We start from the raw sequence: 27627 nt of genomic DNA, 5'->3' as shown, positions 1-27627 counted from the left end.
ATGAGCAGAAGAGAAGCATGGAGCAAAGAAAAGGTGACCACCAGTGGGGGACGCACGGGTGGCGACTGGTGGAAAAGGTGACCACCAGCGGGGGACGCACGAGTGGCGACTGGTGGAAAAGGTGACCACCAGCAGGGAACGCACGGGTGGCGACTGGTGGAAAAGGTGACCACCAGCGGGGGATGCACGGGTGGCGACTGGTGGAAAAGGTGACCACCAGCGGGGGACGCACGAGTGGCGACTGGTGGAAAAGGTGACCACCAGCGGGGGACGCACGAGTGGCGACTGGTGGAAAAGGTGACCACCAGCGGGGAACACACGAGTGGCGACTGGTGGAAAAGGTGACCACCAGCGGGGGACGCACAGGTGGCGACTGGTGGAAAAGGTGACCACCAGCAGGGAAGACACGAGTGGCGACTGGTGAAAAAGGTGACCACCAGCGGGGGACGCACGGGTGGCGACTGGTGGAAAAGGTGACCACCAGCGGGGGACGCACGGGTGGCGACTGGTAGAAAAGGTGACCACCAGCGGGGAACGCATGGGTGGCGACTGGTGGAAAAGGTGACCACCAGCGGGGGACGCACGGGTGGCGACTGGTGGAAAAGGTGACCACCAGCGGGGGACGCACGGGTGGCGACTGGTGGAAAAGGTGACCACCAGCGGGGGACGCACGGGTGGCGACTGGTGGAAAAGAGGGAAGATGCAGGAGACAAAGGACAGAGAGCTCAGTGTGGGCCAGACAGAGCTGGGACGCACAGGACCGACACACAGGATCGTGTACGCAGAGAAAACATTTCAGTGAAGAATGTGTCAGGTAAGGAGACACCAGAGCCCCAGAGGAGGCCTACAAATGATCCCGAGCATCCCCAGCTGGAAGACAGGAGCATTTCCCAGCTTCTATCACTACAGATCAACTTGCACTACTTTGAAATCAGACCTCAAAGTGTCCTGTCTCTTGAGGCACAAATTAATAGAAATCTGTTCCTCAGACACGAACAGGAGACTGAGCTGTACTTGACCATGGAGCAGCAAGCCTCAGAAACCCAAACTCAAACTGCTGAACCCACCAATCATGTGATTTCTTTGGTATCAATTTTATACCCTTGTTTACCTAGTAAGTGAAAAGTATTCAGGGTCCTGGACACCAAAGAAACACATAAGATTTCTTTTTTTTGAGGCAGAGTTCCACTCGGTCGCCAGTAAGTAGAGTGCAGTGGCACCATCACAGATATCTGTGCCCTCAATCTCCTGAGCGTAAGGGATCCTCCCCTCTCTGCCCCCAAGTAGCTGGGACTGCAAGTGTGCAACCACCACACCTGGCTAATTTTTCTATTTTTTGGTAGAGATGGGGTTTCCCTCTTACTCAGGCTGGTCTTGAACTCCTGACCTTAAGCAATCTTTCTTAAGCCTTAAAAAATCAGCCAGAGTGGTAGGATTACAGGCATTAACCTCTGCCCCCGGCCACAAATAGGATATTTTAAGTGTAAAAGGAAGAACTTGCCACTATGGAAAAAAATATTTCTTTTTCCCATTTTTTCCCCAGGAAAGAGAGTTGCTTTTTTTAATTTTTCACCTGTGGATTTTTGAACAATATCAGCTCTTTTTCAAGGATTACAAACATGATTATTTGAATTAAAAATGGAAACAAATCTAGGCCCCAAGCTGATTTAAATCCACAAAAGCAGTCAATTTCCGGGCGAAGGCTCCACCACAAGGACTCAGGATGAAAATGCTGAAGTTCTCCTTCCAGATCAAATAAAACCAGGGATGGGAGTGGAGTCCGGAGATCACTCTTCTGCCTCAGGACTGAGCCCAGGGAGAAGGAGCCTGCTTCTAGGAGCATGCTGTTATGGTCGACTGCACTGAGAGGAGGAACTCAGAGACAGCAGACTCGCTTTGTTTACCCACCGCTCATCCCCACAGGACACCAAACAGGGGGCCCTGGGAACTGGAGCAAGGCCAGGTCACTACTTGCCTTTAAGTTGGTGATTGTTGTTTTGCTTTTCTCCATCTGAATAATGAACTTGGCCTCCAAGTCCCTTTCCCTGCAACACAAATAATTCAGTATTGGTTAGAAGAGAAAAGCTTTCCAAAAACAAAAACCACTTGCCTTGTTTATTTATTTTTTACATAAGGGGTTTGTTTTTGAGTGGCATCTGAGAGGCAATCTCTAACACCACCCTTCCCAAATCCTGACTAACATAAATATGGAGATGCCAAAACAGATGCCACCATCAAAAACCGTGACTGATAAAAAATGTGCTGTCAAAACCTGGAAGAACTTCCACCTGTAAGCCAAAAGGAGAGTAAATGAAATAATGGGCACCATAAAGGGCTGTGACTCATGAAAAAAAAGCAGCCCCACCCACCTGGTTCTGCACTCCATCCCTGTACCCGGGAGGAAAGCTCAGCAGACAAATGGGAGTGGCCACAAGCAGGTGCAGGCAGGTCGCGGCCCCTCCCCCACCTCTTCCCAGGTCCACTCCGAAACTGCACTTCCCAGAGAACAGCCAAACAGGAGGTCTAGAGCGTTGCTAGGAGTACAGTGCTGCAGAAGGCACACATATCTACGGGAAGGAGGCCACGCCACCGGACCAGCCACGGGAAAACTATAAACAGCATAACACGGCCACTGGGCAGTGTCCAGGGAAGAAACGAGGTGGAGAAAGTACACATAAGACACAGAATGCTACCATTTAGACTTAAAAAAAATTTTTAAAACGTATGTATTTTTCAAAAGGCTACCTATGAAGAAAGAAAAAAATGGGATGGAAGGGACAAGGACAAAAGCCTGGTTTCTGTGAATGTATGTTGACCTGTAAGTCGCCTTTAGAATGATAAAATAATTTAGTCAAAAATAAAGCAAAACAAATCTTTTAAACAACCAAAAACTCAAATATAAGTTGAAGCAAGTGAACTTAATTGTACACCACAGTAGAAAGTGACTATAAAATGTAATAGGATATATTCTAAGGAGAAAAAGACCATGAGGAAATTTTAAACCATTTCTAATCATATATATATATATAATTTCTAATCATATATATATATTTTATTTTTTTAGAGACAGATCTCACTTTGTCGCCCTCAGTTGAGTGCCATGGCATTACAGCTCACAGCAACCTCCAGCTCTTGCCTCAGCCTCCCCAGTAGCTGGGACTACAGGCGCCCACCACAACACCCAGCTGTTTTTCCTTGCAATTTGGCCGGGGCTGAGTTTGAACCCACCACCCTTAGTATATGGGGCCAGCACCCCACTCACTGAGCCACAGGCACTGCCCATAATCATATTTTTGTTGGTAAATTAAGTGGCATACTGAGATGTCTGTGTACTGTGTGATAATACATGAGTAATTATGTTGCTGCCCTTGAGAACCAAGATTTTTGAAGTGGTTGAACAGAGATACAAACATAAGGTTAAAGTAGTCCTGAACTGAATGAACTTCATCTAAATAGCATTAACATTATCTGAAACTGAAAAAAAATAAAAAATATGTCCACTAAAAAGACCCAGAATTTCATGCTTAATTTATAGCCTATAAATAATATTTTTCCACAAAGTCAGGATTCCTTGGAGAAATGACTCCATCCAAATATCTGAACCATCTCCTCACACAAGCAAGAAGGAACACCACCAAAGATGACTGGAGCTATGACAGGTGACTTCTGTGATAGGTCCGGATGACCCTCACTCCTGTGAGTGTGCTTGGGTCTAGTGAGTCACTGCCCATTCCTAGGACTCAAACACACCCAGCACACCTGTCCCTTCCCAGGGTTAATGCAAGACTGTAACCTTGGTCTTCCTGCTCTCTCCTGTGCTCGCTCTCTCTCAGGGCCCTGGCAATGGGGAAAGCCAGAGGCCACTTAGCCCTGTGGAGAGACCCACCCAACATGGAAAGGAAGCTGTCGGCAGCAGGCCAGCAGGTCAGCACGTGGACGCACCTCAGCCATTCAAGGAAAAGACCAGGGAGATGACCGGGAGCCAGCAGATGCCCTGACTGCACAGACAGCCGCCTGTGAGGCCTGAGCTTGGAGACCCAGCTAAAACCCACCCGGATTCCCGACCCACAGGGACTGGGAGATAATACACATTGTCTCAAGCCTCTAAGTCTTGGGGGAATTTGTTGCACAGTAAGAGAAAACTAATGTACGGGCCACATCAAAAGCACCCAGGAGCCAATCTGAATAAGTTCCTGCTGCCAGAATTGAGAAATATGGACAGCAGCAAGGATAAAGGATAAACACCTGAGCATATAAACACATAATTAAAGAATAAAAGCGCAACGGTCCACTCGAAGGATCAAAGGATCCATCACATTATTTTGAAAACTGGTAAGAGAAACAATCAATCATCCATCCTGGATTTCCTAAACTATCTATCCTTCAAGGTAACAAAAATACCTATTAAAGGAAATTTCTCTTTTAGAGGTATTCCAGGTAATAATGAAGAGTGAAAGATAGAATAAAAATATCACTTTGTCACCTCTGCTGAACTAATGGCTCTAGGGAGTGACCATCATGGCTGCGACACCAGCCCCTGTGAGACAGCTACAAGGTCTCAGGATATATGATCCAATCAAAGTACCAATGACGTAAGGTTCCCCTGTCCAGAGCTGGACAGGGACCCCAGATTTTCTAGGTCTGGGCAAACATGCCTTTTCCAGACCACATTCTCTGGACTCAGGCAGAGTCCTAGAAAAACAGCCTATGACTAGCTCATCTGTCCCTCCAGGAGTAGACAGCATGCACCGTGCTGCCACACCTGGGACAGGGACTGTAAGGCCTTTGTTCAATTGCTAATATATTCATTGCTAGTTGTTGTCTGTCTGCTGGCCCCTGCCCCAGTGTGACATATTCTGGATATGGCATTCCCCAGCAGCCCCTGCTGGCAAGCAGTATATAAACCCCTAGACCAGCAGTTCTCAACTTGGGGGTTGCAACCCCTTTGTAACAATGAAAACACATCCTGCATATCAGATATTTACATTACAATTCGTAACAGAAGAAAAATTACAGTTCTAAAGTAGCAACGAAAATAATTTTATGGTTGGGAGTCACCACAACATGAGGAACTGTATTAAAGGGTCACGGCATTAGGAAGGTTGAGAACTACTGGCCTACACAAAGGCCCACAGGGCTTCCCACTGGATTGGGTTCCCTACCTCCACTGCCAGAGGTTCTGTTGATCTTCTTTCCCTTATCTATTTTTTTCTCTGTCAATAAACTCTGTTTTTCACTTATCGGTGGAGTCCGTGGTTTCATTCTTCAAACCCCGAGATCAAAAGACTCCAATACAGTGAAATTCCGGCAACCCCAGCACCACTGCCCCAACCTGTCTCATCCCTCCCTCACCTGAGCAGCCTGAGTCTGATCCAGAGCTGATCTACAGGGAACCACCAAGCAAGGCAAACCACGTGGGAATATGCCAAAATCATCAGGGGAGGGGACCAGCAAAATGCAGCCTGTGGAATGGCAACCAGATAAAACCACCCAGCAGACTCCAAAATGACAGCAGACTGCAGCAGTATAAAGACAGAAGGGAGACCTGTAGGTTAAGAAGACTTCAAAGACTCGTCAACCAACTTGACCTTGATCCAAACAGAAAGGGCACTTTTAAAAATTACACCATACATACAGGAACGTTAACACTGACCATTTGATGATAATAAGGAATTATTACTTATATATGTATTTTAAGCATGATAACAGCACTATAACTAAAAAAAAATACTGAAATAGAGATACATACTGAAATATTTATGAATGAAATTATAGGATTCTGGAATTTATTTTAAGTAAGCCAAATGTGGGAAAACCAGCTTGGGGGCAACTTCCTGGCCACCTGAGGATGAACAGAGAGAGAATAAATAGGAGCCATAATAATTGAACCCAAAGAGCAGCTGCAGTAAACGCCACTCAAGAACTACAGAGGATCCCCGGGGCCTGGCTGAACACCCCTGAGCCAGTCTGAGGAATGTCTCCATTCTGATCCACCAGGAGTTTGGCAAGTCCATTGTGGAACCAAAAGTGAGAACAGCATCAGGGACACCCAGTGTTCATGTGAGTGTAAAACAAATACTTCATAAAATTACACCTTACCCCAAAGCACTGGCCTGCCCAGCAAGAAAACTAAAAATTTAGTTTGCCACATCTTCCCATTCCCACAGTGGCTCACTCATCACTCACTCACTAACTTAATGAGTTTAGATTTTTAATTATAAAACTGTTACTATCAACAAATACCTCTCATGGGCAGGGCATGGTGGCTCACTCCTGTAATCATAGCACTCTGGAAGGCCAACATGGGAGGATTGCCTGATCTCAGGAGTTCAAGACCAGCCTGAGTACAAGCAACACCCTGTCTCTACTAAAAATAGAAAAACTAGCCAAGCATTGTGGCAGGTGCCTGTAGTCCCAGCTACTCAGGAGGCTGAGGCAAGAAGATCACTTGAGCCCAAAGAGTTTGAGGTTGCTGTGAGCTGTGATGTCACAGCACTCTACCCAGGGCAACAGAATGAGACTCTGTCTCAAAAAATAAAAAAAAAAGAAAGAAAGAAATACCTCTCATGAACACAAAATTATTCAGGTACCCAGGATCACTAGAAGTCACCATGGCATGGCAGTGCTCACACTAATTTGTTAGAATCCAGAATGGGAACCTGCATTTTAGCAAGAGCAGTAAATGATTCCGGTGAACACATTATCCTCTGACATTACATTTTCCTTGACACAGTGATATACTGGTCTTACTCTTATGAAATGAACTCCACAATTTTATCTACTTCTTACACAGGGAAACTCACTAACTTTCTCCTTTGACCTTTAAATTGTAGTTTTAAAATCACATGGCAGAATACGGATAGAACATGAGTCAGCAGCTAACACTGTCTCTATTCTTTGCTCTTAAGTCGTACACTGGCTTCTGACCAAGAGCAAGAAATGTCTGACACGATCTGATCTAGGAAGTCAGGCGAATGTCATGACACCCGTGTTCCCTCATTCTCAGCACCTGCCAAACCATCAGCTTCTAGCCCTTTTCATACCCAAAGTGTTTCCCAATGCCAATAGAAGGCCACAGCCAATAGTTTGAAATCATTTTAAAAAATCATCACAGGTTATCAAGATTAAGGTGAAGACCATCTGTTCCAGAAAGGAAATTTCACAAATAATTTCTTAGCTTAAGCATAAGAACTGAAATTATAAGAAAAGGATGTATCTTGACTTCAAAATCAATCTCTAAGTTTGGTATTTACAGCAAATGGCTTATGGCTACAGTTTGAGCCATAAAGAGCAAAAATCATCCTTAGTTTCTAAAAATTGTTATAGAAAATCCAATGTATATTTTATTGCTGAGTCCCTTGCATACTACAGATATTAATCCTCTGTCAAATGGGTAGTTTGAAAATATTTCCTCCCATTCACAGACTGTCTCTTCCCTCGGATATCCATTTTGGTGTGAAGAAGCTATTTTAGTGTAATATTGTCCCATTGTCTATCTTTTGTTTTTGTTACCTGTGCTTTTGAAGTCTTATCCATAAAATCTCTGCCTACACCAAGGTCCTGAAGAGTTTTCCGTGTGTTTTCTTCTAGTAGTTTTATGTTTCAGTCTTAAGTCTTTAAACCAGTGGCTCTCAAACTTCCTAATGCCGAGGCCCTTTAATACTGTTCCTGTGGGTCGCAACCCACAGGTTGAGAACCACTGCTTTAAACCATCTTGAGTTACTGTTTTTATATAATGAAAGAGACCAGTTTCCTGGTTATCAAGTTTTCCAAGCACCATTTATGGAAGAGGGTGTCCCTTCCCCAATGTATGTTCTTGACAGCTTTGTTGAAAATTAGTTTGCTGTAAATACATGGATTATTTCTTGGTTCTGTAGTCTCTTTCACTGGTCTATGTGTCTGCTTTTATATCGATACCATGCTGTTCTGCTTACTACAACCTTGTAATGTATTTCGAAGTCTGATAGTGCTCAAGTTTGCTCAAGATTGCTTTGGCTATCCAGGATCTTTTTTGGATCCATATGAATTTCAGGATTGTTTTTTCTATTTCTATGAAAACTGGTGTTGATATTTTGATATGAATTGCATTGAATCTATAGATTGTTTTGTGTGGTGTGGTCATTTTAAAGACATTAATTCTTCTAATCCACGATCATGAAATGTCTTCGCAATTTGTTTCTGTCCTCTTCAATTTCTTTCATTAGTGTTTTACAGTTTTCCTTGTAGAGCTCTTTCACCTCCTTGGTTAAATTATTCCTAGAGTTTGTTTTTTTGCTTCATTTTATTTTGTTTTGTTTAGCTAATGAAAATGGGATTGCCTTCTTGATTTCTTTTTTAGCTATTTCATTATTGGTGAATAGGAATGCTATTTATTTTTTGTATGCCAATGATTTTGTATCCTGCGATTGTATTGAATTTGTTTATCAGTTCTAAGATGATTTTTTGGTGGAATCATTTGGCTTTTTAAAATATAAGACAATGAATGCTCATCATCTTTAATCATCAGAGAAATGCAAATCAAAACTACTTTGAGATACCATCTAACTCCATTGAGACTAGCCTATATCACAAAATCCCAAGATCAGAGATGTTGGCGCGGATGTGGAGAAAAGGGAACACTTTTGCACTGCTGGTGGGAATGCAAATTAATACATTCCTTTTGGAAAGAGATATGGAGAACACTTAGAGATCTAAAAATAGATCTGCCATTCAATCCTGTAATTCCTCTACTGGGCATATACCCAGAAGACCAAAAATCACATCATAATGAAGATATTTGTACCAGAATGTTTACTGCAGCCCAATTCATAATTGCTAAGTCATGGAAGAAGCCCAGGTGCCCATCGATCCACGAATGCATTAATAAATTGTGGTACATGTACACCATGGAATATTATGCAGCCTTAAAGAAAGATGGAGACTTTACCTCTTTCATGTTTACGTGGATGGAGCTGGAACATATTTTTCTTAGTAAAGTATCTCAAGAATGGAAGAGAAAGTACCCAATGTACTCAGCCCTACTATGAGACTAATTTAGGGTTTTCACATGAAAGCTATAACCCAGTTACAATCTAAGAATAGGGGGAAGGGGGAAGGGGAGGGGAGGGAAGGGGTAGGTGGGTAGAGGAAAGGGGATTGGTGGGATTACACCAGCGGTGCATCTTACAAGGGTATATGTGAAACTTGGTAAACAGTCTGTGAAGCTAGTGAATGATGCCCCATGATCATATCAATGTACACAGCTATGATTTAATAAAAGAAAAAATATATATATAAGACAATGGCATCTGCAAAGAGAGACAATCTGACTTCCTCTTTTCCAACTTGAATGCCTTGTCTTTTTCTTGACTGATTACTCTGGCTAGGACTTCTAGTACTACATTGAGTAAGAGTGGTGAAGGTGGGCATCCTTGTCTTGTTCCAGTTCTTAGAGGAAAGGCTTTTAGCTTTTCCCCATTCGGTATGACATTAGCCATGGGTTTGTCATATATGGCCTTTATTATTTTGGAAAACAAATAATTCCATTTAAAAATAGGGAAATGATATGAATAGACTTTTTTTTTTTTTTTTGAGACAGAGCCTCAAGGGGTCGCCCTGGGTAGAGTGCCATGGCATCACAGCTCACAGCAACCTCCAACTCAAGCAGCTGGGACTACAGGCGCCCGCTACAATGCCCGGCTATTGTTTGGTTACAGCCGTCGTTGTTTGGCGGGCCCGGGCTGGATTCAAATCTGCCCGCTCAAGTGTATGTGGTTGGCGCTTTAGCCGCTTGAGCCACAGGCACCGAGCCAAATAAACATTTTTCAAAAGAAGACATACAAAGGCTCACAAGTACGTGTAAGAGCACCCAACATGACTAATCATCAGAGAAATGCAAATCAAAACCACAATGAGATACCCTCTCACCCCAGTTAGGGCTATTACTAAAAAGACAAAAAAATAAATAAATAAAAAACAGATGTCATCAGGATGTGGATAAAAGGGGACTTTTATATGCTGTTGGTGAGAATGCAAATTAGTACAGTCATTATGAAAATCAGTGTGAAGATTTCTCAAAAAACCAAAACTAGAACTACCATACAATCCAGCAAACCCATCACTGGAAAAATAAATCAGTATATCAAAGATATATCTGTACTCCTGCGCCATGGTGACTATAGCACTATTCACAATAGCAAAGATGTGAAATCCACAGTGGACGGCTGAATAAAGAAAAGGTGGTGTATATAAACAATGAAAGACCATTCAGCCATTAGAAGGAATGAAATCGTGTCATTTGCAGCAACATGAGTGGAACTAAAGGTCACTGTGTTAAGTGAAATAAGCCAGACACAAAAAGACAGATATCATGTGTTCTCACTCCTAAGTGGGAGCTATAACAACATAGTTAACCACAGTCAGGTAGAAAGTAGAATAATGATGGACACCAGAGGCCAGAAGGGGTGTACTGGGGGGAAGGAGCTGATGCATGGGTAGAAACATACAGTTAGATAGAAAGAATAAGTTCTAATGTCTAATAACAGAGTAGGGTGATGACAGTTATAAACAATATGTTTCATTTGTTAAAACCTAGAAGAGAGGACTTGAAATGTACCCAACACACAGAATGATTAATAATCAGGTGATACCTAATACCTTTACTTCATCATCACACATTCTGTGCACACAGCAAAACTTCATATGAAACCCACAAAAAACATTCCTTCCAGATTCCAGGAGGGATGTCAAACTTCCAAACACTTGAAAGATGAAAGAAAGGAAGAAGAAAGGTCCCAGGATGCTCGTTCCCTCCACGCCCTGGTGGCCCATCCCATTATCTACTTGAGACACTGGCTTCTGCTCTGGGCCTTCTCTTCACCTTCAGAGGCTTTAACTGTGATAGGTGGCTTCAGTGTCCCTGTGACACTCCACGAAACAGTCTCACCCCCAACTCCCTACCCAGCATCTAGTCACCTGGTTCTGTCCAGCTACCACCTACTGACCTGAGCCTCATCTCCCCACTCCGCAACATCTGTCCCATTTCAGGCTCTTTGCCTTCAGCCCTGTCCCCTCCCATCCACGCACCATTCTCTGCTGCCAAAGACACCTTTCAAATACACATCTCACCATGATGGTCCCCTCCCTTTAAACTCTTTCAGTGATTTCTTAAAGGCCAAAGGATAAAGTCCAACTCTCAGGGCTATTATCCAAGGTCTTCATGGTCTGACTCTGACTCACATTGCCATTCCGACCCTGTCATTCTGTCCCATCCTCTTCCCCCGGCCTATTCCCAACTATCCTTCTGGATTCAGCTCAGACATCACACACTCTGGAAAACCTCACCAGGCCCTCTGCCTATGCCCTAGTTGGATGGCCCTCCAGCTTGTCTCACCCACCAGACGGTGAACTCCTTAAAAGTAAGTATTCTGCCAATCCAGGGTTACATCCCCTGGCTCCCCACACTGGTCTCCCTCCCCATCCCCTACCATTCTTGGTTCTCAGTTCTTGCCTTCCTTCCCATTCACGGTGAGATCTTCCCACTTTCTACCCACATTCTCAAAGTTTATTTGGGGTACCTTTGGAAACAACGTCCCCTCGTACACCTACCAGGCTCACCCCACTCACAGGGCTTGCACCTCTGGTGATGTCACCTCTCCAGTTACTCTGGAGAGTCTCAGAGCAGCAAGGACCCGGCTTCCTGCACATCCACAGCCTGAGCCCACTGAGCACAGGGGTAACACACATCAACACTGGGTGCTCTGCCTCTTAATCCTCCAGCTGGAAACCGTAAAACACCAAGCACTGAGAGCACCCCAGCCTCAGGTCAATTTCCTTTGACATTTAAGAAACATGGGAAATAAATCTTGACATTTTTCTTATATTGAGGGAAATAAATAATCCTAAAATATTATTTGAGCATTGATTTGATATTAGGGCAAAATGAAATATGTCTCTCCTGGCTACTCTGGTGAACTGGATTTCTCAACCGAAAAGTCAATTCACTTCCCCTCATATAAATAAGTAATTTATTTGAAAGGTCTGGAAACTGGACGGTAAGATGCTACAAATGAACTAGCTGCAGAAACTATACTGAGTTTTGATCAATATGGGGAGAACAGAAGGAAAGAAAAGATTGAAAATATGCAATCAGCAGAAGATAAATTATGTCAGCTCTCAGATGAGCAGGAAAAGTTTATAGGCAAAAAAAAAACCTATGTTGAGGGGAGGCGGAGCAAGATGGCAGCTGAGTAACAGCTTCCTTGCATCTGGGCACCGTGAGTCTGGGGAGATAGGACTCCAGCCATCTCTGGCTGGTGGGATCTGCCTATCATCACCCCTGAGAGGATACAGGGAGCCAGCGAGAGACTTCTGGACCCTAAGACGAGGACTAAAACAGTGGAAAACCGGCAAGTGGTCGCGTGTGTTCAATCCGTCTAAACCCGCCCACAACTGTAAGATCAGTAGCAGCGAGACTGCAAACAAGAAAGGCCTTACCTGTGCACTGTTTTGGTGTCTTTGGACTTGGCACTCAGCTGAACTGCCTTGGGGAGAGCCTGAGCGGGAGTGCGGAGAACTTTGGCCGTTGTCTAGGGCCCCAGTCTGAGCCGCTGAGCCAGACGGAGCTAATAGTGTTTGGCTCTGGGTCACAGGTAGCCATTCTGAGCGATCTGCCCCGGCAAGCTCCGCCCTCAGGGTTGCAGAGCTAGAATTGGGTGGGAGCTGGTAACCCAGCCACCAAGTAGCCTAAGGGCGGGGTCTGAGCCGCCTTGCAGCCCTAACCCTCGGGGGCAGAGGGAGACCAGTTTTGGCACACAGGGTAAGTGGATAGCGGCTTCAGCAATGATTCCAGCGACAAGCACTTCCCCTGGGAAAGCTTCTGCTCAGCAAGTGAACAAGTTCAAAGTGCCTTTTAAGTGGGCTGAAGAGAGATTTAGGGTGTCTACCTGCTGGGGTTTGAGAAACTAGCAGCCTCTAGTCGTATCAGAGCTGTAATTAACACCTCATACCCCAGAACACCACGTGTTGCCCAGACAATATTCAATAACATATACATACTGCTTTGTTTTTGGTTGTGTTTTTTTTCTTTTTTTTTTTTTGGTTTGGTTGTTTTTTTTGTTTATTTTGATGTTGTTGACGTTGTTTTGTTTTTTAAGTTCAACCTTTTCCATGCAGATCCTTTTTCTTTCTCAATTTTTCTACTTTAATTATTATTTCCCATTGCTGCCTATTTCAATAATTAGAACTTCATTTTTGTTAGTGTTTCTACCGCTATTATTTGCTTTTTCCAGCCAATTTTATCCCGTAAAGTTTTCTGTTGGCTTGTTTTGGTTTGATTTATAGCATTTTTGTCTTTCCTCTCTACTTGGTGGAGGTGGGGTACTGTGTCTGATCAGGTTAGCAAAGAGCTGCTGACCTCAAGGGAACCACCCAACTGGGCACCCCCAAAAGGTGGTTTGTTTTTTAAGGTTGAATCAAAGTACCCTACTATACACCTATATTGCTCTGTCTCCCTCTTCCTGTGCCTCTCTTCTTTTTGTCAATATTCCTTTTACCCACCCCCTCTCCTTTCTCTATTTTTCTTTTTTTATTTTCTTATCACTCGGTCCTCTTTTCTTTCATCCCTTTTTGCTCTTCAACCTTCTCACCCTTCTGGTCCTGTAACCCTTAGTCCACAGGCACGAGAACTCAAAGAGCAAAAGGAAGTGAAAGGAAAATTAGGGCAAGGAAACAGATAAAAGAAATCACTCATGAGGAAGAATCAGCAGAAAACTCCAGGCAACATGAAGAACCAGTCCAGAACAACCCCGCCAAGGGACCATGAGGTAGCTACTGCACAGGATTCCACCTATACAGAAATGCTAGGAATGACAGAAAGGGAATTTAGAATACACATGTTGAAAACAATGAAAGAAATGACGGAAACAATGAAGGAAACTGCTAATAAAGTGGAAATTAACCAAAAGGAAATTCAAAAACAGAATCAAATAAGAGATGAACGATATGAAGAATATAAAAAGGACATAGCAGAGCTGAAGGAAATGAAACAATCAGGGAACTTAAAGATGCAATGGAAAGTATCAGCAACAGGTTAGACCATGCAGAAGAAAGAATTTCCGAGTTAGAAGACAAAGTTTTTGAGACAACTCAGATAGTAAAAGAGGTAGAAAAGAAGAGAGGAAAGCAGAACGTTCACTGTCAGAAATATGGGACTTTATGAAGCGTTCCAACATACAAGTTATAGGAATCCCAGAAGGGGAAGAAGAATGCCCCAGAGGAATGGAAGCCATACTAGAGAATATTATAAAAGAAAATTTCCCAAATATCACCAAAGATTCTGACACTCTGCTTTCAGAGGGCTATCGGACCCCAGGTCGCCTCAACTCTAACCGAGCTTCTCCAAGACACATTGTGATGAACCTGTCCAAAGTCAAGACAAAAGAAAAGATTCTGCAAGCTGCCAGGAGTAAGCGCCAGTTGACCTACAGGGGCAAATCCATCAGAGTGACCGCAGACTTCTCTAATGAAACTTTCCAAGCAAGAAGACAATGGTCATCTACCTTTAATCTACTTAAACAGAACAATTTCCAGCCCAGAATTCTGTACCCTGCTAAGCTAAGCTTCAAAATTGACGGAGAAATCAAATCATTTACGGATATACAAACATTGAGGAAATTCGCCATAACAAGACCAGCTCTACAGGAAATACTTCAACCTGTTCTGCACACTGACCACCACAATGGATCAGCAGCAAAGTAAGAACTCAGAAATTAAAGGACAGAACCTAACCTCCACACCGTTGCAAAAGATAAAACTAAGCAATGGACTCTCACAAAATAAGACGAATAGAATTCTACCACACTTATCAATTATCTCAATAAATGTTAATGGCTTGAATTCCCCACTGAAGAGACATAGATTGGTTGACTGGATTAAAAAACACAAGCCATCCATTTGCTGTCTGCAAGAAACACACCTGGCTTCAAAAGACAAATTAAAGCTCCGAGTCAACGGTTGGAAGACAATTTTTCAGGCAAATGGAATTCAGAAGAAAAGAGGAGTTGTAATCTTATCTTCAGATACATGTGGATTTAAAGCAACTAAAGTCAAAAAAGACAAAGATGGTCACTTTATATTGGTCAAGGGAAAAATACAACAAGAAGACATTTCAATTCTAAATATCTAGGCACCCAATTTAAATGCTCCCAGATTCTTGAAACAGACCTTACTCAGTCTGAGCAGTATGATATCTGATAATACCATAATAACAGGGGACCTTAACACTCCTCTTACAGAGCTGGACAGATCCTCTAAACAGAAATTAAACAAGGATATAAGAGATTTAAATGAGACCCTAGAACAACTGTGCTTGATAGATGCATATAGAACACTCCATCCCAAAGATAAAGAATATACATTCTTCTCATCACCCCATGGAACATTATCCAAAATTGATCATATCCTGGGACACAAAACAAATATCAACAGAATCAAAAAAATTGAAAATTTACCTTGTATCTTCTCAGACCATAAGGCACTAAAGGTGGAACTCAACTCTAACAAAAACGCTCGACCCCACCCAAAGGCATGGAAATTAAACAATCTTCTGTTGAATAACAGATGGGTGTAGGAAGAAATAAAACAGGAAATCATTAACTTCCTTGAGCATAACAACAATGAAGACACAAGCTACAAAAACCTGTGGGATACTGCAAAAGCAGTTTTGAGAGGAAAATTCATCGCTTTAGATGCCTACATTCGAAAAACAGAGAGCACATCAACAATCTCACAAGAGATCTTATGGAATTGCAAAAAGAGGAACAATCTAAGCCTAAACTCAGTAGAAGAAAAGAAATATCCAAAATCAAATCAGAGATCAATGAAATTGAAAACAAAAGAATCATTCAGAAAATTAATGAAACAAGGAGTTGGTTTTTTGAAAAAATAAATTAAATAGATAAACCATTGGCCAGACTAACGAGGAATAGAAAAGTGAAATCTGTAGTAACCTCAATCAGAAATGATAAAGGGGAAATAACAACTGATCCCACAGAGATACAAGAGATCATCTCTGAATACTACCAGAAACTCTATGCCCAGAAATTTGACAATGTGAAAGAAATGGATCAATATTTGGAATCACACCCTCTCCCTAGACTCAGCCAGGAAGAAATAGAGCTCCTGAACAGACCAATTTCAAGCACTGAGATCAAAGAAACAATAAAAAAGCTTCCAACCAAAAAATGCCCTGGTCCAGATGGCTTCACTCCAGAATTCTATCAAACCTTCAAGGATGAGCTTATTCCTGTACTGCAGAAATTATTCCAAAAAATTGAGGAAGAAGGAATCTTCCCCAACACATTCTATGAAGCAAACATCACCCTGATACCAAAACCAGGAAAAGACACAAACAAAAAGGACAATTTCAGACCAATCTCACTCATGAATATAGACGCAAAAATTCTGAACAAAATCCTAGCCAATAGATTGCAGCTTATCATCAAAAAAGTCATGCATCATGATCAAGTAGGCTTCATCCCAGGGATGCAAGGCTGGTTTAACATATGCATATAAACGTTATCCACCACATTAACAGAAGCAAAAATAAAGATCACATGATCCTCTCAATAGATGCAGAAAAAGCATTTGATAAAATCCAGCATCCTTTTTTAATTAGAACACTGAAGAGTATAGGCATAGGTGGCACATTTCTAAAACTGATTGAAGCTATCTATGACAAACCCACAGCCAAGATTTTACTGAATGGAGTAAAACAGAAAGCTTTTCCTCTTAGAACTGGAACCAGACAAGGTTGTCCTCTGTCACCTTTACTATTCGACATAGTGCTGGAAGTTCTAGCCAATACAATTAGGCAAGACAAGGAAATAAAGGGAATCCAAATCGGAGCAGAGGAGGTCAAACTCTCCCTCTTTGCTGTCGACATGATCTTATACTTAGAGAACCCCAAAGACTCAACCACAAGACTCCTAGAAGTCATCAAAAAATACAGTAATGTTTCAGGATATAAAATCAATGTCCACAAGTCAGTAGCCTTTCTGTACACCAAAAACAGTCAAGATGAGAAGCTAATTAAGGACACAACTCCCTTCACCATAGTCTCAAAGAAAATGAAATACCTAGGAGTATACCTAACGAAGGAGGTGAAGGACCTCTATAAAGAAAACTATGAAATCCTCAGAAAGGAAATAGCAGAGGATATTAACAAATGGAAGAACACACCATGCTCATGGATGGGAAGAATCAACATTGTTAAAATGTCTATACTTCCCAAAGCAATCTACCTATTCAATGCCATTCCTATCAAAATACCAACATCGTACTTTCAAGATTTGGAAAAAATGATTCTGCATTTTGTATGGAACTGGAAAAAACCCCGTATAAGTAAGGCAGTTCTCTGTAACAAAAATAAAGCTGGGGGCATCAGCATACCTGATTTTAGTCTGTACTACAAAGCCATAGTGCTCAAGACAGCATGGTAGTGGCACAAAAACAGAGACATAGACACTTGGAATCAAATTGAAAACCAAGAAATGAAACTAACATCTTACAACCACCTAATCTTTGATAAACCAAACAAGAACATACCTTGGGGGAAAGACTCCCTATTCAATAAATGGTGTTGGGAGAACTGGATGTCTACATGTAAAAGACTGAAACTGGACCCACACCTTTCCCCACTCACAAAAATTGATTCAAGATGGATAAAGGACTTAAATTTAAGGCATGAAACAATAAAAATCCTCAAAGAAAGCATAGGAAAAACACTGAAAAATATTGGCCTGGGGAAAGACTTCATGAAGAAGACTGCCATGGCAATTGCAACAACAACAAAAATAAACAAATGGGACTTCATTAAACTGAAAAGCTTCTGTACAGCTAAGGAGACAATAACCAAAGCAAAGAGACAACCTACACAATGGGAAAGGATATTTGCATATTTTCAATCAGACAAAAGCTTGATAACTAGGATCTATAGAGAACTCAAATTAATCCACATGAAAAAAGCCAACAATCCCATATATCAATGGGCAAGAGACATGAATAGAACTTTCTCTAAAGATGACAGATGAATGGCTAACAAACACATGAAAAAATGTTCATCATCTCTATATATTAGAGAAATGCAAATCAAAACAACACTGAGATATCATCTAACCCCAGTGAGAATGGCCCACATCACAAAATCTCAAAACTGCAGATGCTGGCGTGGATGTGGAGAGAAGGGAACACTTTTACACTGCTGGTGGGACTGCAAACTAGTACAACCTTTCTGGAAGGAAGTATGGAGAAACCTCAAAGCACTCAAGCTAGACCTCCCATTTGATCCTGCAATCCCATTACTGGGCATCTACCCAGAAGGAAAGAAATCCTTTTATCATAAGGACACTTGTACTAGACTTTTTACTGCAGCTCAATTTACAATTGCCAAAATGTGGAAACAGCCTAAATGCCCACCAACCCAGGAATGGATTAACAAGCTGTGGTATATGTATACCATGGAATACTAATCAGCCATTAAAAAAAAATGGAGACTTTACATCCTTCGTATTAACCTGGATGGACGTGGAAGACATTATTCTTAGTAAAGCATCACAAGAATGGAGAAGCATGAATCCTATGTACTCAATTTTGATATGAGGACAATTAATGACAATTATGGTTATGGGGGGGGAAATAGAAAGAGGGAAGGAGGGAGGGGGGTGGGGCCTTGGTGTGTGTCACACTTTATGGGGGCAAGACATGATTGCAAGAGGGACTTTACCTAACAATTGCAATCAGTGTAACCTGGCTTATTGTACCCTCAATGAATCCCCAACAATGAAAAAAAAAAAAAAAAAACATGTTAGTTAATTCAATTATATTGAAATTTGTTTTAGTTATTCAGTAATTCAAATTGATCCAGCTGGTTTAGCTCAGCAGTTCTCAACCTGTGGGTCGCGACCCACAGGCACTGTGTTAAAGGGCCGTGGCATTAGGAAGGTTGAGAACCACTGGTTTTCCTGATGGTATTTAGTCCCTACAAAGTACAGGCCAGACTAGATAATGCTGAGATCTCCAAACTGAGCCATTGCCTGCAAGATTCTAAAGACTGGCTTGTCCACTCAAGTTTAGAATCAAACCAGCATCCCCAAATGCACCTTAGAAGTTTCATACTGTGAAGCAATATTTAACCACCTTCATTTTGGTGGCAAGGCACTCAATATAAGAATAAAGTCTAAAACTCTATTTTTAAAAAGAATACCTAAGTTCCATGTGTACTAATATGGAAAGAAGTCCAAGGAACGCTGTAAGCGAGACAAAGAGCAAGTAGCAAACCAAGCGTGGATGGTGACCAAGTCTGCAGCTCAGTAAATAGATTAATACAGCCAAAACAAGACGCACACCTAGAATTCCAGATGCGCAAGACATTCCTGGGCATTTCTGAAAGGACAAACAGGAAGCTGTTCACAGCGGTTACCTCTGGAGAGTGAGTGGGAACAGGGCTTCAGAAGCTGAGAAGATGAACTCAAACATTTCACTGCCGGAATTCATTTTAGCAAAATTCGATAATCCCACTACAATTAAATTCAGATAATTGAAAGACAAAAAGCTCCTGCTTTGAAACTCTGGGTAGCTCCTCACACTTGAGGACAAGGCCACCTCCTTAGGTGGCATGAACACGTGGGCAGGTTCCTGACTACAGTCGCAGAGGACAGTCCCCCCAGCTCTGGCCTTGCATTCCAACCTCATGCATTGCCTAGACCTGCCTCTTCCCCTCTCTATCCCTCAGCTTTTCCACCAGGCAAAACTTGCCTAACATTCAAATCCAGTCCAAATCCCCCTTTGTCAGGAAGCCCCGAGGCTCAGTGAATTGTTCAGCCTAATACTGTTCTAACCCAAATACTGCATGAAATAGACTCATGCTTCATTTTTGCTAACTAACTCTGACACCACTGGTTTTTGGATTTTTTTTTTTTTTCCCAAGAGACAAAGCCTTACTCTGTTGCCCTGACTGGAGTGTAGTGCCCATTTACAGACACCACGATAGCACATTACATTCTTTAACTCCTGGGCTCAAGTGATCCTCCTACCTCAGCCTCCTGAGCAGCCAAGACCACAGGCGTGGACCGCCATGCCCAGCAACACCACCACTTCTTGCCCAGAGTTTGCACTCATCATGCACTTCCACAGTTTGATACAGAGGTATTGGCCTTCCTGCCTCGAGTCCAAAGAGCAAGCAAGCTGAGTCTTGAGTAGTGCGTGCAGTCTTGGCACCCAGCAGAGGGGCAGAGGCTCTGTAAGTATGTGTCACTTCACCTACCTCAAAACCACCTTGACACAAACTCAGGGAGGGCTATTCTCCTCCCTGAAACCATCTCTTCCCATGGTGTTCCTTCCCAACTGGATCCTGAGCACTTATATGAAATTATAAAGAGAAATTAGTGCATAGGCTGGGACTACCAATACACTTAGCTGCTCTCCATGGAATCATAAAAGCCTTCAGCTCAATTTTTAGAAAAACATCAGCGGTTCTCAACCTGTGACTCACGACCCACAGGAACTGTATTAAAGGGCCACAGCATTAGGAAGGTTGAGAACTACTGCATTACGTTGTAGAGTGGGCTTTTCAGGCAATCACCCTGGCTTCATATCAGCTTCTCAGAGTATACCTCACCACTCTACTGTCAGACAGAGCTCAGTAGCACCATGACCTAATCAAATGCCAACTCCAGGTAGCAGCTGGTGAGACACTGGCACGGCCTCCACTCTACTCCACCATGAGTGAGCAGAGGACATTCAAATGCTGTGCTGTGACAGCCTCACAGATATTATGAGTCTCCCAAGCTAAGTGAAATCCTCAGGTGACCCCTGCCATGGCAAGCGGGAGGTATTAACTTGAGCCGTTTATTATCATCCTGAGCCTAGAGCAGGTGTAATAAACCTTTAAAATTAGGCAAAGCATCAACTTTTGTAGGTTACAGGTTGGGATCCTGGAAAAGCAGACAGTGGTAGAAAGCACAGAGTGCGGCACGTCCAGTAGGTTGTAGCCTAGGGCTCAACTCCGGGAAGAGGAGGAAACAGAGGCGAGCTAGGCAGAGCTGGCGGAGAGAGAAGCAGGGCTGCGACACAGACCCAGCAACAGCCTTGGCCAACCCCATGGGCACTTCTAGAGCCAGGTGCCCCTTCAGAGTTGTCCCAGGATGGGACAAGATAGTCAGGCTTTTATAGTCCTGCACTGAGCCATCAGGCACTACGGGTTGCTGGAGAAGGGCAGCAACTGAGCAAGACCATCCCCAAGGGCCTAACAGCTGAAGGCTGGGCCAACCACACTCCGCAGTCAGGCAACAAGCCCTCAAAAAAGGGAGGTCTTCTTTGTGGGAGCACAGTGCCCACCACACCAAACCTCCTTAAAAATGATGCTTGTAGGACACACACCAGTGGCAGTGTTAACCCTATGCCAGCTCTCCAGCAAAGCAATGAGTTGGGGATGTGAAACAAGAAGAAAAGCAGATACTTTATATTTTTAGTTAAAGGGTGAATAGCCTAAGTATCAGAATTTTCTCAGTACAGAATGAGTTGCCTGAAGATGTGCAGAATAATTACTGAAGAGACTGAGTCAGGGGCTAGAGAGACCCTTATCGGGGGCACTCTGTGGGGAGTTTATACATTCCTTCATCCCACAAGTATGTAGTGAGTTTAGTCACATGCCAAGCAATATCCTCCATGTAGGAATAAAGTGTAAACACTGTGCCCTCGGGAAGACTGCATTTCAGGGTGAGGGGCTTGGGAAAAACAAGAACTAACACACTATCATTTTAGATAGTTGTAAGTACTATAAAGAAATAAAGGTCTGGCTCGGCGCCCGTAGCACAGTGGTTATGGAGCCAGCCACATACACCAAGGGTGGCAGGTTCAAACCTGGTCCGGGCCAGCTAAATGACAATGACAACTGCAACAAAAAATAGCCACGCGTTGTGGCAGGCACCTGTAGTCCCAGCTACTTGGGAGGCTGAGGCAAGAGAATTGCTCAAGCCCAAGAGTTGGAGGTTGCTGTGAGCTGTGACGCCACAACACTCTACCCAGGGTGACATAGTGAGACTGTCTCAAAAAAAAAAAAAAAAGAAGAAGAAAGAAAGAAAGGTCTGTTGTGGGATAGGACTGGCAGACAGAGGAGGCAGCAGCCAGGAAGGACCTTTCTAGGGTGGGGCCTGACAACAAAGTCCTGAATGGACCTAGGCCCGGGCCAGGCAGAGACGCGTGGGAAGGGCATTCCAGGTAAAAGGGCAGCAAGTACACAGGCCTGAGGGAGCAAACAACCAGCAGGTCTGGGGAAGGGTGAGAAGGCCATTGTGTTTGCAAAAGAGAGAAAGGGAAGCAAAATGGACGAGGAAACCAGAAAGGCGGAGGCAGGGCCACGTCATGCCTGTCTGCCCCGGCTTTGGCTAAGTGGCTAAGAACTGGAACTTTCTGCACACTGTTCTGTATGATCTGTACTTTTTTGCCCAAATTTTAAAAGGAAAATTAAGGATGCACCTTACACATGGGTAGTACTAATTTCATATCTATATAAATATTTTTAATTATTTTACATATTTTTATGCATTCAAGGCATAACTCTAGAAAGCAATAACAATATCTATATGCCGAATAATACCCTGGAATATGGTAACTGCGCCTCCCCACCATCCCCCTCCACGGTGGCCCCCACAGGCAGCACAGCTACGAGAGCCTCCAGCCCGGCCAGCCGACTGCGCCGCACACCACCACACCACCACCTTGGAGCAGACATGCCACCGACGGCCACGGCAGTTAGCATCAAGACCATGGCAAAAGGAGGGCAGGAGTGGCCATGCTGCCCCTCCTCCTTTACTCATGAGAGGCATGAGGCCCAGGGCCTGCAGCTACAGGGAAGCCAGGAGCAAGTTCACACAGCAGGTGAGAGTGATCCTGCTGGCCCAAACTCCTGACCTCCCCCAACCGGCCCCTCCCAGCTTGTCCTCATCCCCACATCTTCTCATTTCCTGTTCCCACCCAAGTCCATCAGTGGGAACACAGCCACTGCCGTTCTGCTGAGAACTCCAGCAGGCTTCTTTCCCCAGAAGCTGGCAGAAGGGGCCAGGGCCAGCCCTCCCTGCCCCAAGCTCCTGACAGTAGAACCCTGCCATTTCTGGGCTGCCTCACTTCTCACACAGCTGGCCATCTTCTGAGGCATGTGGGACACCACAATGAGGAGGAAGATCCCTGACCTGGGTCCTGGAGACTTGAGTTCTGAGACCCGGTTCTACTAATAGCCCACCGCTGTGACCTCAGGCCTCAGTCCCCATGAAGTTTCTGTCTGCAGGGTACCTGTCAGCGAAACATGAAAGCTTGGTAGTACCTGATCCCATAGATTGTTAACTTTGAGCCTCTGACTTGTCTAAACCCCCGTGGTATTGAGTTGGCATAATTTTCCAAACTTGCCACTAGGAAAAAACCATCTAAAACGCTTGTTAATGGAACAGACGCCCAGGTCTTTCTCCTGGAGAGCTAATGCAGTGGATTTGGGTGTGGTTCAGGACTCTCATTAACCAGTCACCCAGGTGAATTGTAGGATTTGCAAGTTTGGGGAAGGCGGATGTCATTCACTGTGTCTCAGTACTTAGTGCCCGAGGTCTGGTGGCCCAAGAAGGGCACGGTCACTAAACAGAAATGTATGCAGAGTACTTCAATGGGGCATCATCAGGAATCCCAGCACAGTATCCCAGGGGCTTGGAACAGGGCCAGCTGAGGGAGAGATGAGCAGCCTGGGATCTACCACCAGGAGCCTGGGGCAGGCAGAGCCAGTTGGGCCCCTCACACCAGGAAATAAGCCCACCAGGGATCTGCAGAGCAGCCGTGGAACATTTCCACTGACCACCATGGGTGGGAGTAGGAAACCAGAGGATGAGGGGATGAGGGTGGGCATGGAGGGGACAGCTGGGGGACGTCGGGGGCGCAGGCCATCCAGACCATTGTCACTGCTGTTTGATTCGCTCCGGGCTTCTCCACAGCAGCCGGCTCTGCACCTCCCGCCTCTCGCAAGAGAAGGGGGCACCACTGGGCCGCAACTTCCCCCACTGAGAAAATTAAAATAGTATTTTTTCCTGAAAGTGTGGCCCCAAAATGCAGTGTGTTAGACATAGCAAAATACAGGAAGTGTGATCAGAAGCCACCATATGGGAAGGTTTTGTGTACAGGGGAGTGGCAAGACCACACTTGATGTTTAGAAGCCCCTTTAGCTGCTCTGCACAAGCTCCAGGTGGGGAGAGAGTCCAGCAAGGAGCCCATTCAGAGAGCTATGTACAGGTGATGGTCCAGCAGCCCAGAGGAGCTGAGATTCCCAAAGAACATGAGCACTCCAGTACCCCTGGGCTCCTCCGGAGACAGGGTTTACTGGAGGGTACCTCATCTCCCAGTTCCAGAAGTCCACAAGAGGACTACACCTTTTGGGTTCTCACCATCACTTCCAACAGGGGTAGTTCCTTTTCTGAACCCTCAAACACCAAAGCCACTTGAGTTACTATTTTCCCCCTTTGCCCAAAGAAAGAGGCACAAGTGAGAGACTCATTCATTACACACTACATAAATCAGATGCCCTATTCAGGGCAGCAAGGCTTAATTCCAACTTGGAATCCTGGTCCTGGTTGAGAAAAGCTGACAGACAGCTGAAGAATGTGATACATTACGAAGTTCACACCCCAAACCATAAAGGACTAAAGTGTGCTCAAGACCAACGATGACGGGTCTTGTTATACAGGGTGTCCATAAAGTTCATGTGTAATTTAAAATAGTGTGCAATTTAAAATTGCACACGAAGTTTAGGGACACCCTGAACAGAACTTTAAAATTGCATGTGAACTTTATGGATGGAACTTCCCAGAAAGCAGCCCTCAGAGAAAATAGACGAAGCTATTTTGCTGAATGACTGAGGAGATGGTTGGAATACTTGATCTTTCCCTTTATTAAAAGAGGCTCCTGTCCAGGAGAGTTAAAGGACAGAAATTTAGCAAGTAACCTGGTGGATTTGAGCTGCACCAAGAGAGAAGGTTGAAGAACACACATCAACCCCGCTGAGGTGATCTGCGACCCCAAGGATACAAACAAAAGGTAGAAAATCCATCACCAAGCAGATGGGAGTCCCCTCCCCAATGAGAACGGCTCGGAGTGCCCCACAAACAAATGAGCAGAGTTCAAAGATCCTCCCACTACACTCCACAGGAGAGACCCTCTAACAACTGGACCTACCTCCCCTACTAGGTGCCACAGCGTTCTGCCAGGCATAAAACTGCATATATTCTCTACCTGCAATTCTGAGCTCCCAGCACTCCCCTCCACTCTCACTCTGAGGTCTGGAAGCCTGTCCCCCAGGAGTCCAGATTCTTGGGTGATTTCTCGAGGGGTATGGACAGGGCCTAGACTGCAGCTGGTCAATGCTGATTATGTGGCACGGGAGTGAGGAGAGGAGGGTCGCCTGAGAGGGAACCACACCGCAGCGCCGGTGCCCCAAGATGCAGAGCAGCAGTCGTTTTCAGCTACAATAGGGCTCACTCCTGGATATTCTGAAGGCACACCCCCTGTCTCTCTGGGCAACCAGAGGAGGCCGGGCATCTTCTCAGGTGGCAACCACAGTGGAACAGATCTGGGACGGAAACACAGGCCCTGTGAGTAAAGGGTTTGCCTGAGGAGGTACCAGCCTGAGTGGAGCACAGAGCCGGGAAATTCCCAGGGTGGGGCAGACCCACAGGATCACTTTACTGAGCCTAAGATGCACCCGGCCCTCAGGGGATCGTCAGCCTATAGACAATGGAAGGCAGGAGGCTAGAACTGACAGCTAACCGAATACAAACCTGCAGGAGCAAAGACAGGGCCTGAGGCGCAGGCTCTGGGAACTCAAAACAGCTTCTCTTCTGCAGGGGAATTTAGCAGGGACGGAAACAAATTCCCACAAAGTTGTTCTGTTCTGTTCTGTCAGTAACATCAATCAGGGGCGGGTCTGGAACTGAGTGAACACCCTCCAGCCTCCATCGAGCGCCTGAGGTTCCCAGGCCTCACCTCCCACTGCTGGACAGAGGCAGAACACAGCGGCCTGGCTGAGCAGATACAGATTTCCTTGTGATTCAGGCAGGTGCAAACCCCTGGAGTATCTGTTCACTAGAGGCAAATGGGTCACAGCCCTGTGGGGCTATCCGTGATTGGGGGTGACAGAGGTGCAAGGTGGAGAAGGAGGCATCAACCTTCCCAGACTAATCTATTTGCTGGGTGGGTCTTCCTGACTTCATGGAGCACCGGAGCAAGTCATAACTGAGTTATCACAACACCCCTGTGAACCAGTTGCCAAAGACCTTTTAAACTCTCCCACCTGAGACAGGTGCTGACTGAGACAATTGATTTGGACCTTTTGAACTGAGCAAATCGCCCGAAGACTATTCAAGTGGTGCCCTGGGTGTGTGGTTGTACAAAGGTTTGATTTTCCTTTTCCAATTGTTGCCTGTGGGAAGCGGGGTGACTTAATTGCTGGTATTTCTCAACAGCTGAGAATTCAACCCAGAATAACTGTTTCACTGGGGTTGAACAAAGACCAGCTGAAAATAAGACAGAAACACTCAGCCCCACCAACCAAACAGGTCTCCAGTTTCTCAGGCCATAGCATTTTACGGGTCCTCAACAAAGGTCCAGGTGAAAATCAAATGGTGTAAAACAATCATGGGGCAAAATCTGGGGAAAAACTCTGGTAACATGAATAACCAGAATATATCAACTCCCCCAAGGAAAGATATGGCAGATGTAACTGAAAATCCCATTCATAAACAGCTGGCTGAGATGTCAGAAATCAAATTCAGAAATTGGATTGCAAACAAGATTAATAGAATGGAGGAAAATTTGGAATGAGAAATTCGAGGAGAAATTCAAAAGTCAGAATTAGAAATTCGAGGAGAAATTCAAAATTCAAATTCAAAATTCTTCTCTCAAGAATGTAACGAATTTAAAGACAAAACCACCAAAGATTTTGATGCACTGAAGCAAGAATTTGAAGCCCTCAAAGATCTGAAAAATACAGTAGAATCCCTCAGTAACAGAGTGGAGCAAGCAGAAGAAAGGATTTCTGACATTCAAGACAAAGCCTTTGAATGCTCCCAAACTCAAAGAGGAAGAGAAATGGAGAGAAAAAACGGATCATTCTCTCAGAGAGCTCTGGAATAATTCGAAGAAGGCTAACATCCACATCATTGGAATACCTGAAAGTGATGAAGTGGCCTTGTAAGGCACAGAGACCCTTTTCCATGATATTCTGAAAGAATTTTCCAGACATGACACGAGATGCTGAAATTCAGATAGCAGACAGTATCAGAACCCCAGCACGACTCAATCCCAATAAGAGATCCCCCAGGCATATCATAATTAACTTCACTAAAGTTAATATGAAGGAGAAAATTCTGAAAGCAGCCAGACGTAAGAAATCCATTACCTACAAAAGGAAGAATATTAGAATGACTGCAGATCTCTCTGCTGAAACTTTTCAAGCCAGAAGAGGGTAGCCATCGACTTTTAATCTCCTAAAGCAAAATAACTTTCAACCCCGGATCCTGTATCCAGCTAAAATGAGTTACATTTATGATGGAGAAATTAAAT

The 27627-nt window shown here is 44.3% G+C and overlaps 1 protein-coding gene across 7 annotated transcripts in view; it reads right to left on the bottom strand.

The window, feature by feature from the left end:
* Window positions 1-27627, bottom strand: part of KIF16B (kinesin family member 16B) — a 348569-nt gene that overhangs the window by 289502 nt on the left and 31440 nt on the right. For all 7 annotated transcript variants that reach the window (XR_008376486.1, XM_053573824.1, XM_053573826.1 and 4 more), the window contains exon 2: window positions 1976-2045. Coding sequence is in view for 6 of the 7 variants with exons in the window: in XM_053573824.1 (XP_053429799.1) it covers window positions 1976-2045 (70 nt within the window). In the remaining variant the exon portion in view is untranslated. The remainder of the gene's footprint in view (window positions 1-1975; window positions 2046-27627) is intronic.

This window comes from Nycticebus coucang, chromosome 21, assembly GCF_027406575.1.
Source record: "Nycticebus coucang isolate mNycCou1 chromosome 21, mNycCou1.pri, whole genome shotgun sequence".
In the NCBI taxonomy this organism is placed as follows: domain Eukaryota; kingdom Metazoa; phylum Chordata; class Mammalia; order Primates; family Lorisidae; genus Nycticebus; species Nycticebus coucang.
This window is presented reverse-complemented; position numbering and strand designations above follow the sequence as displayed.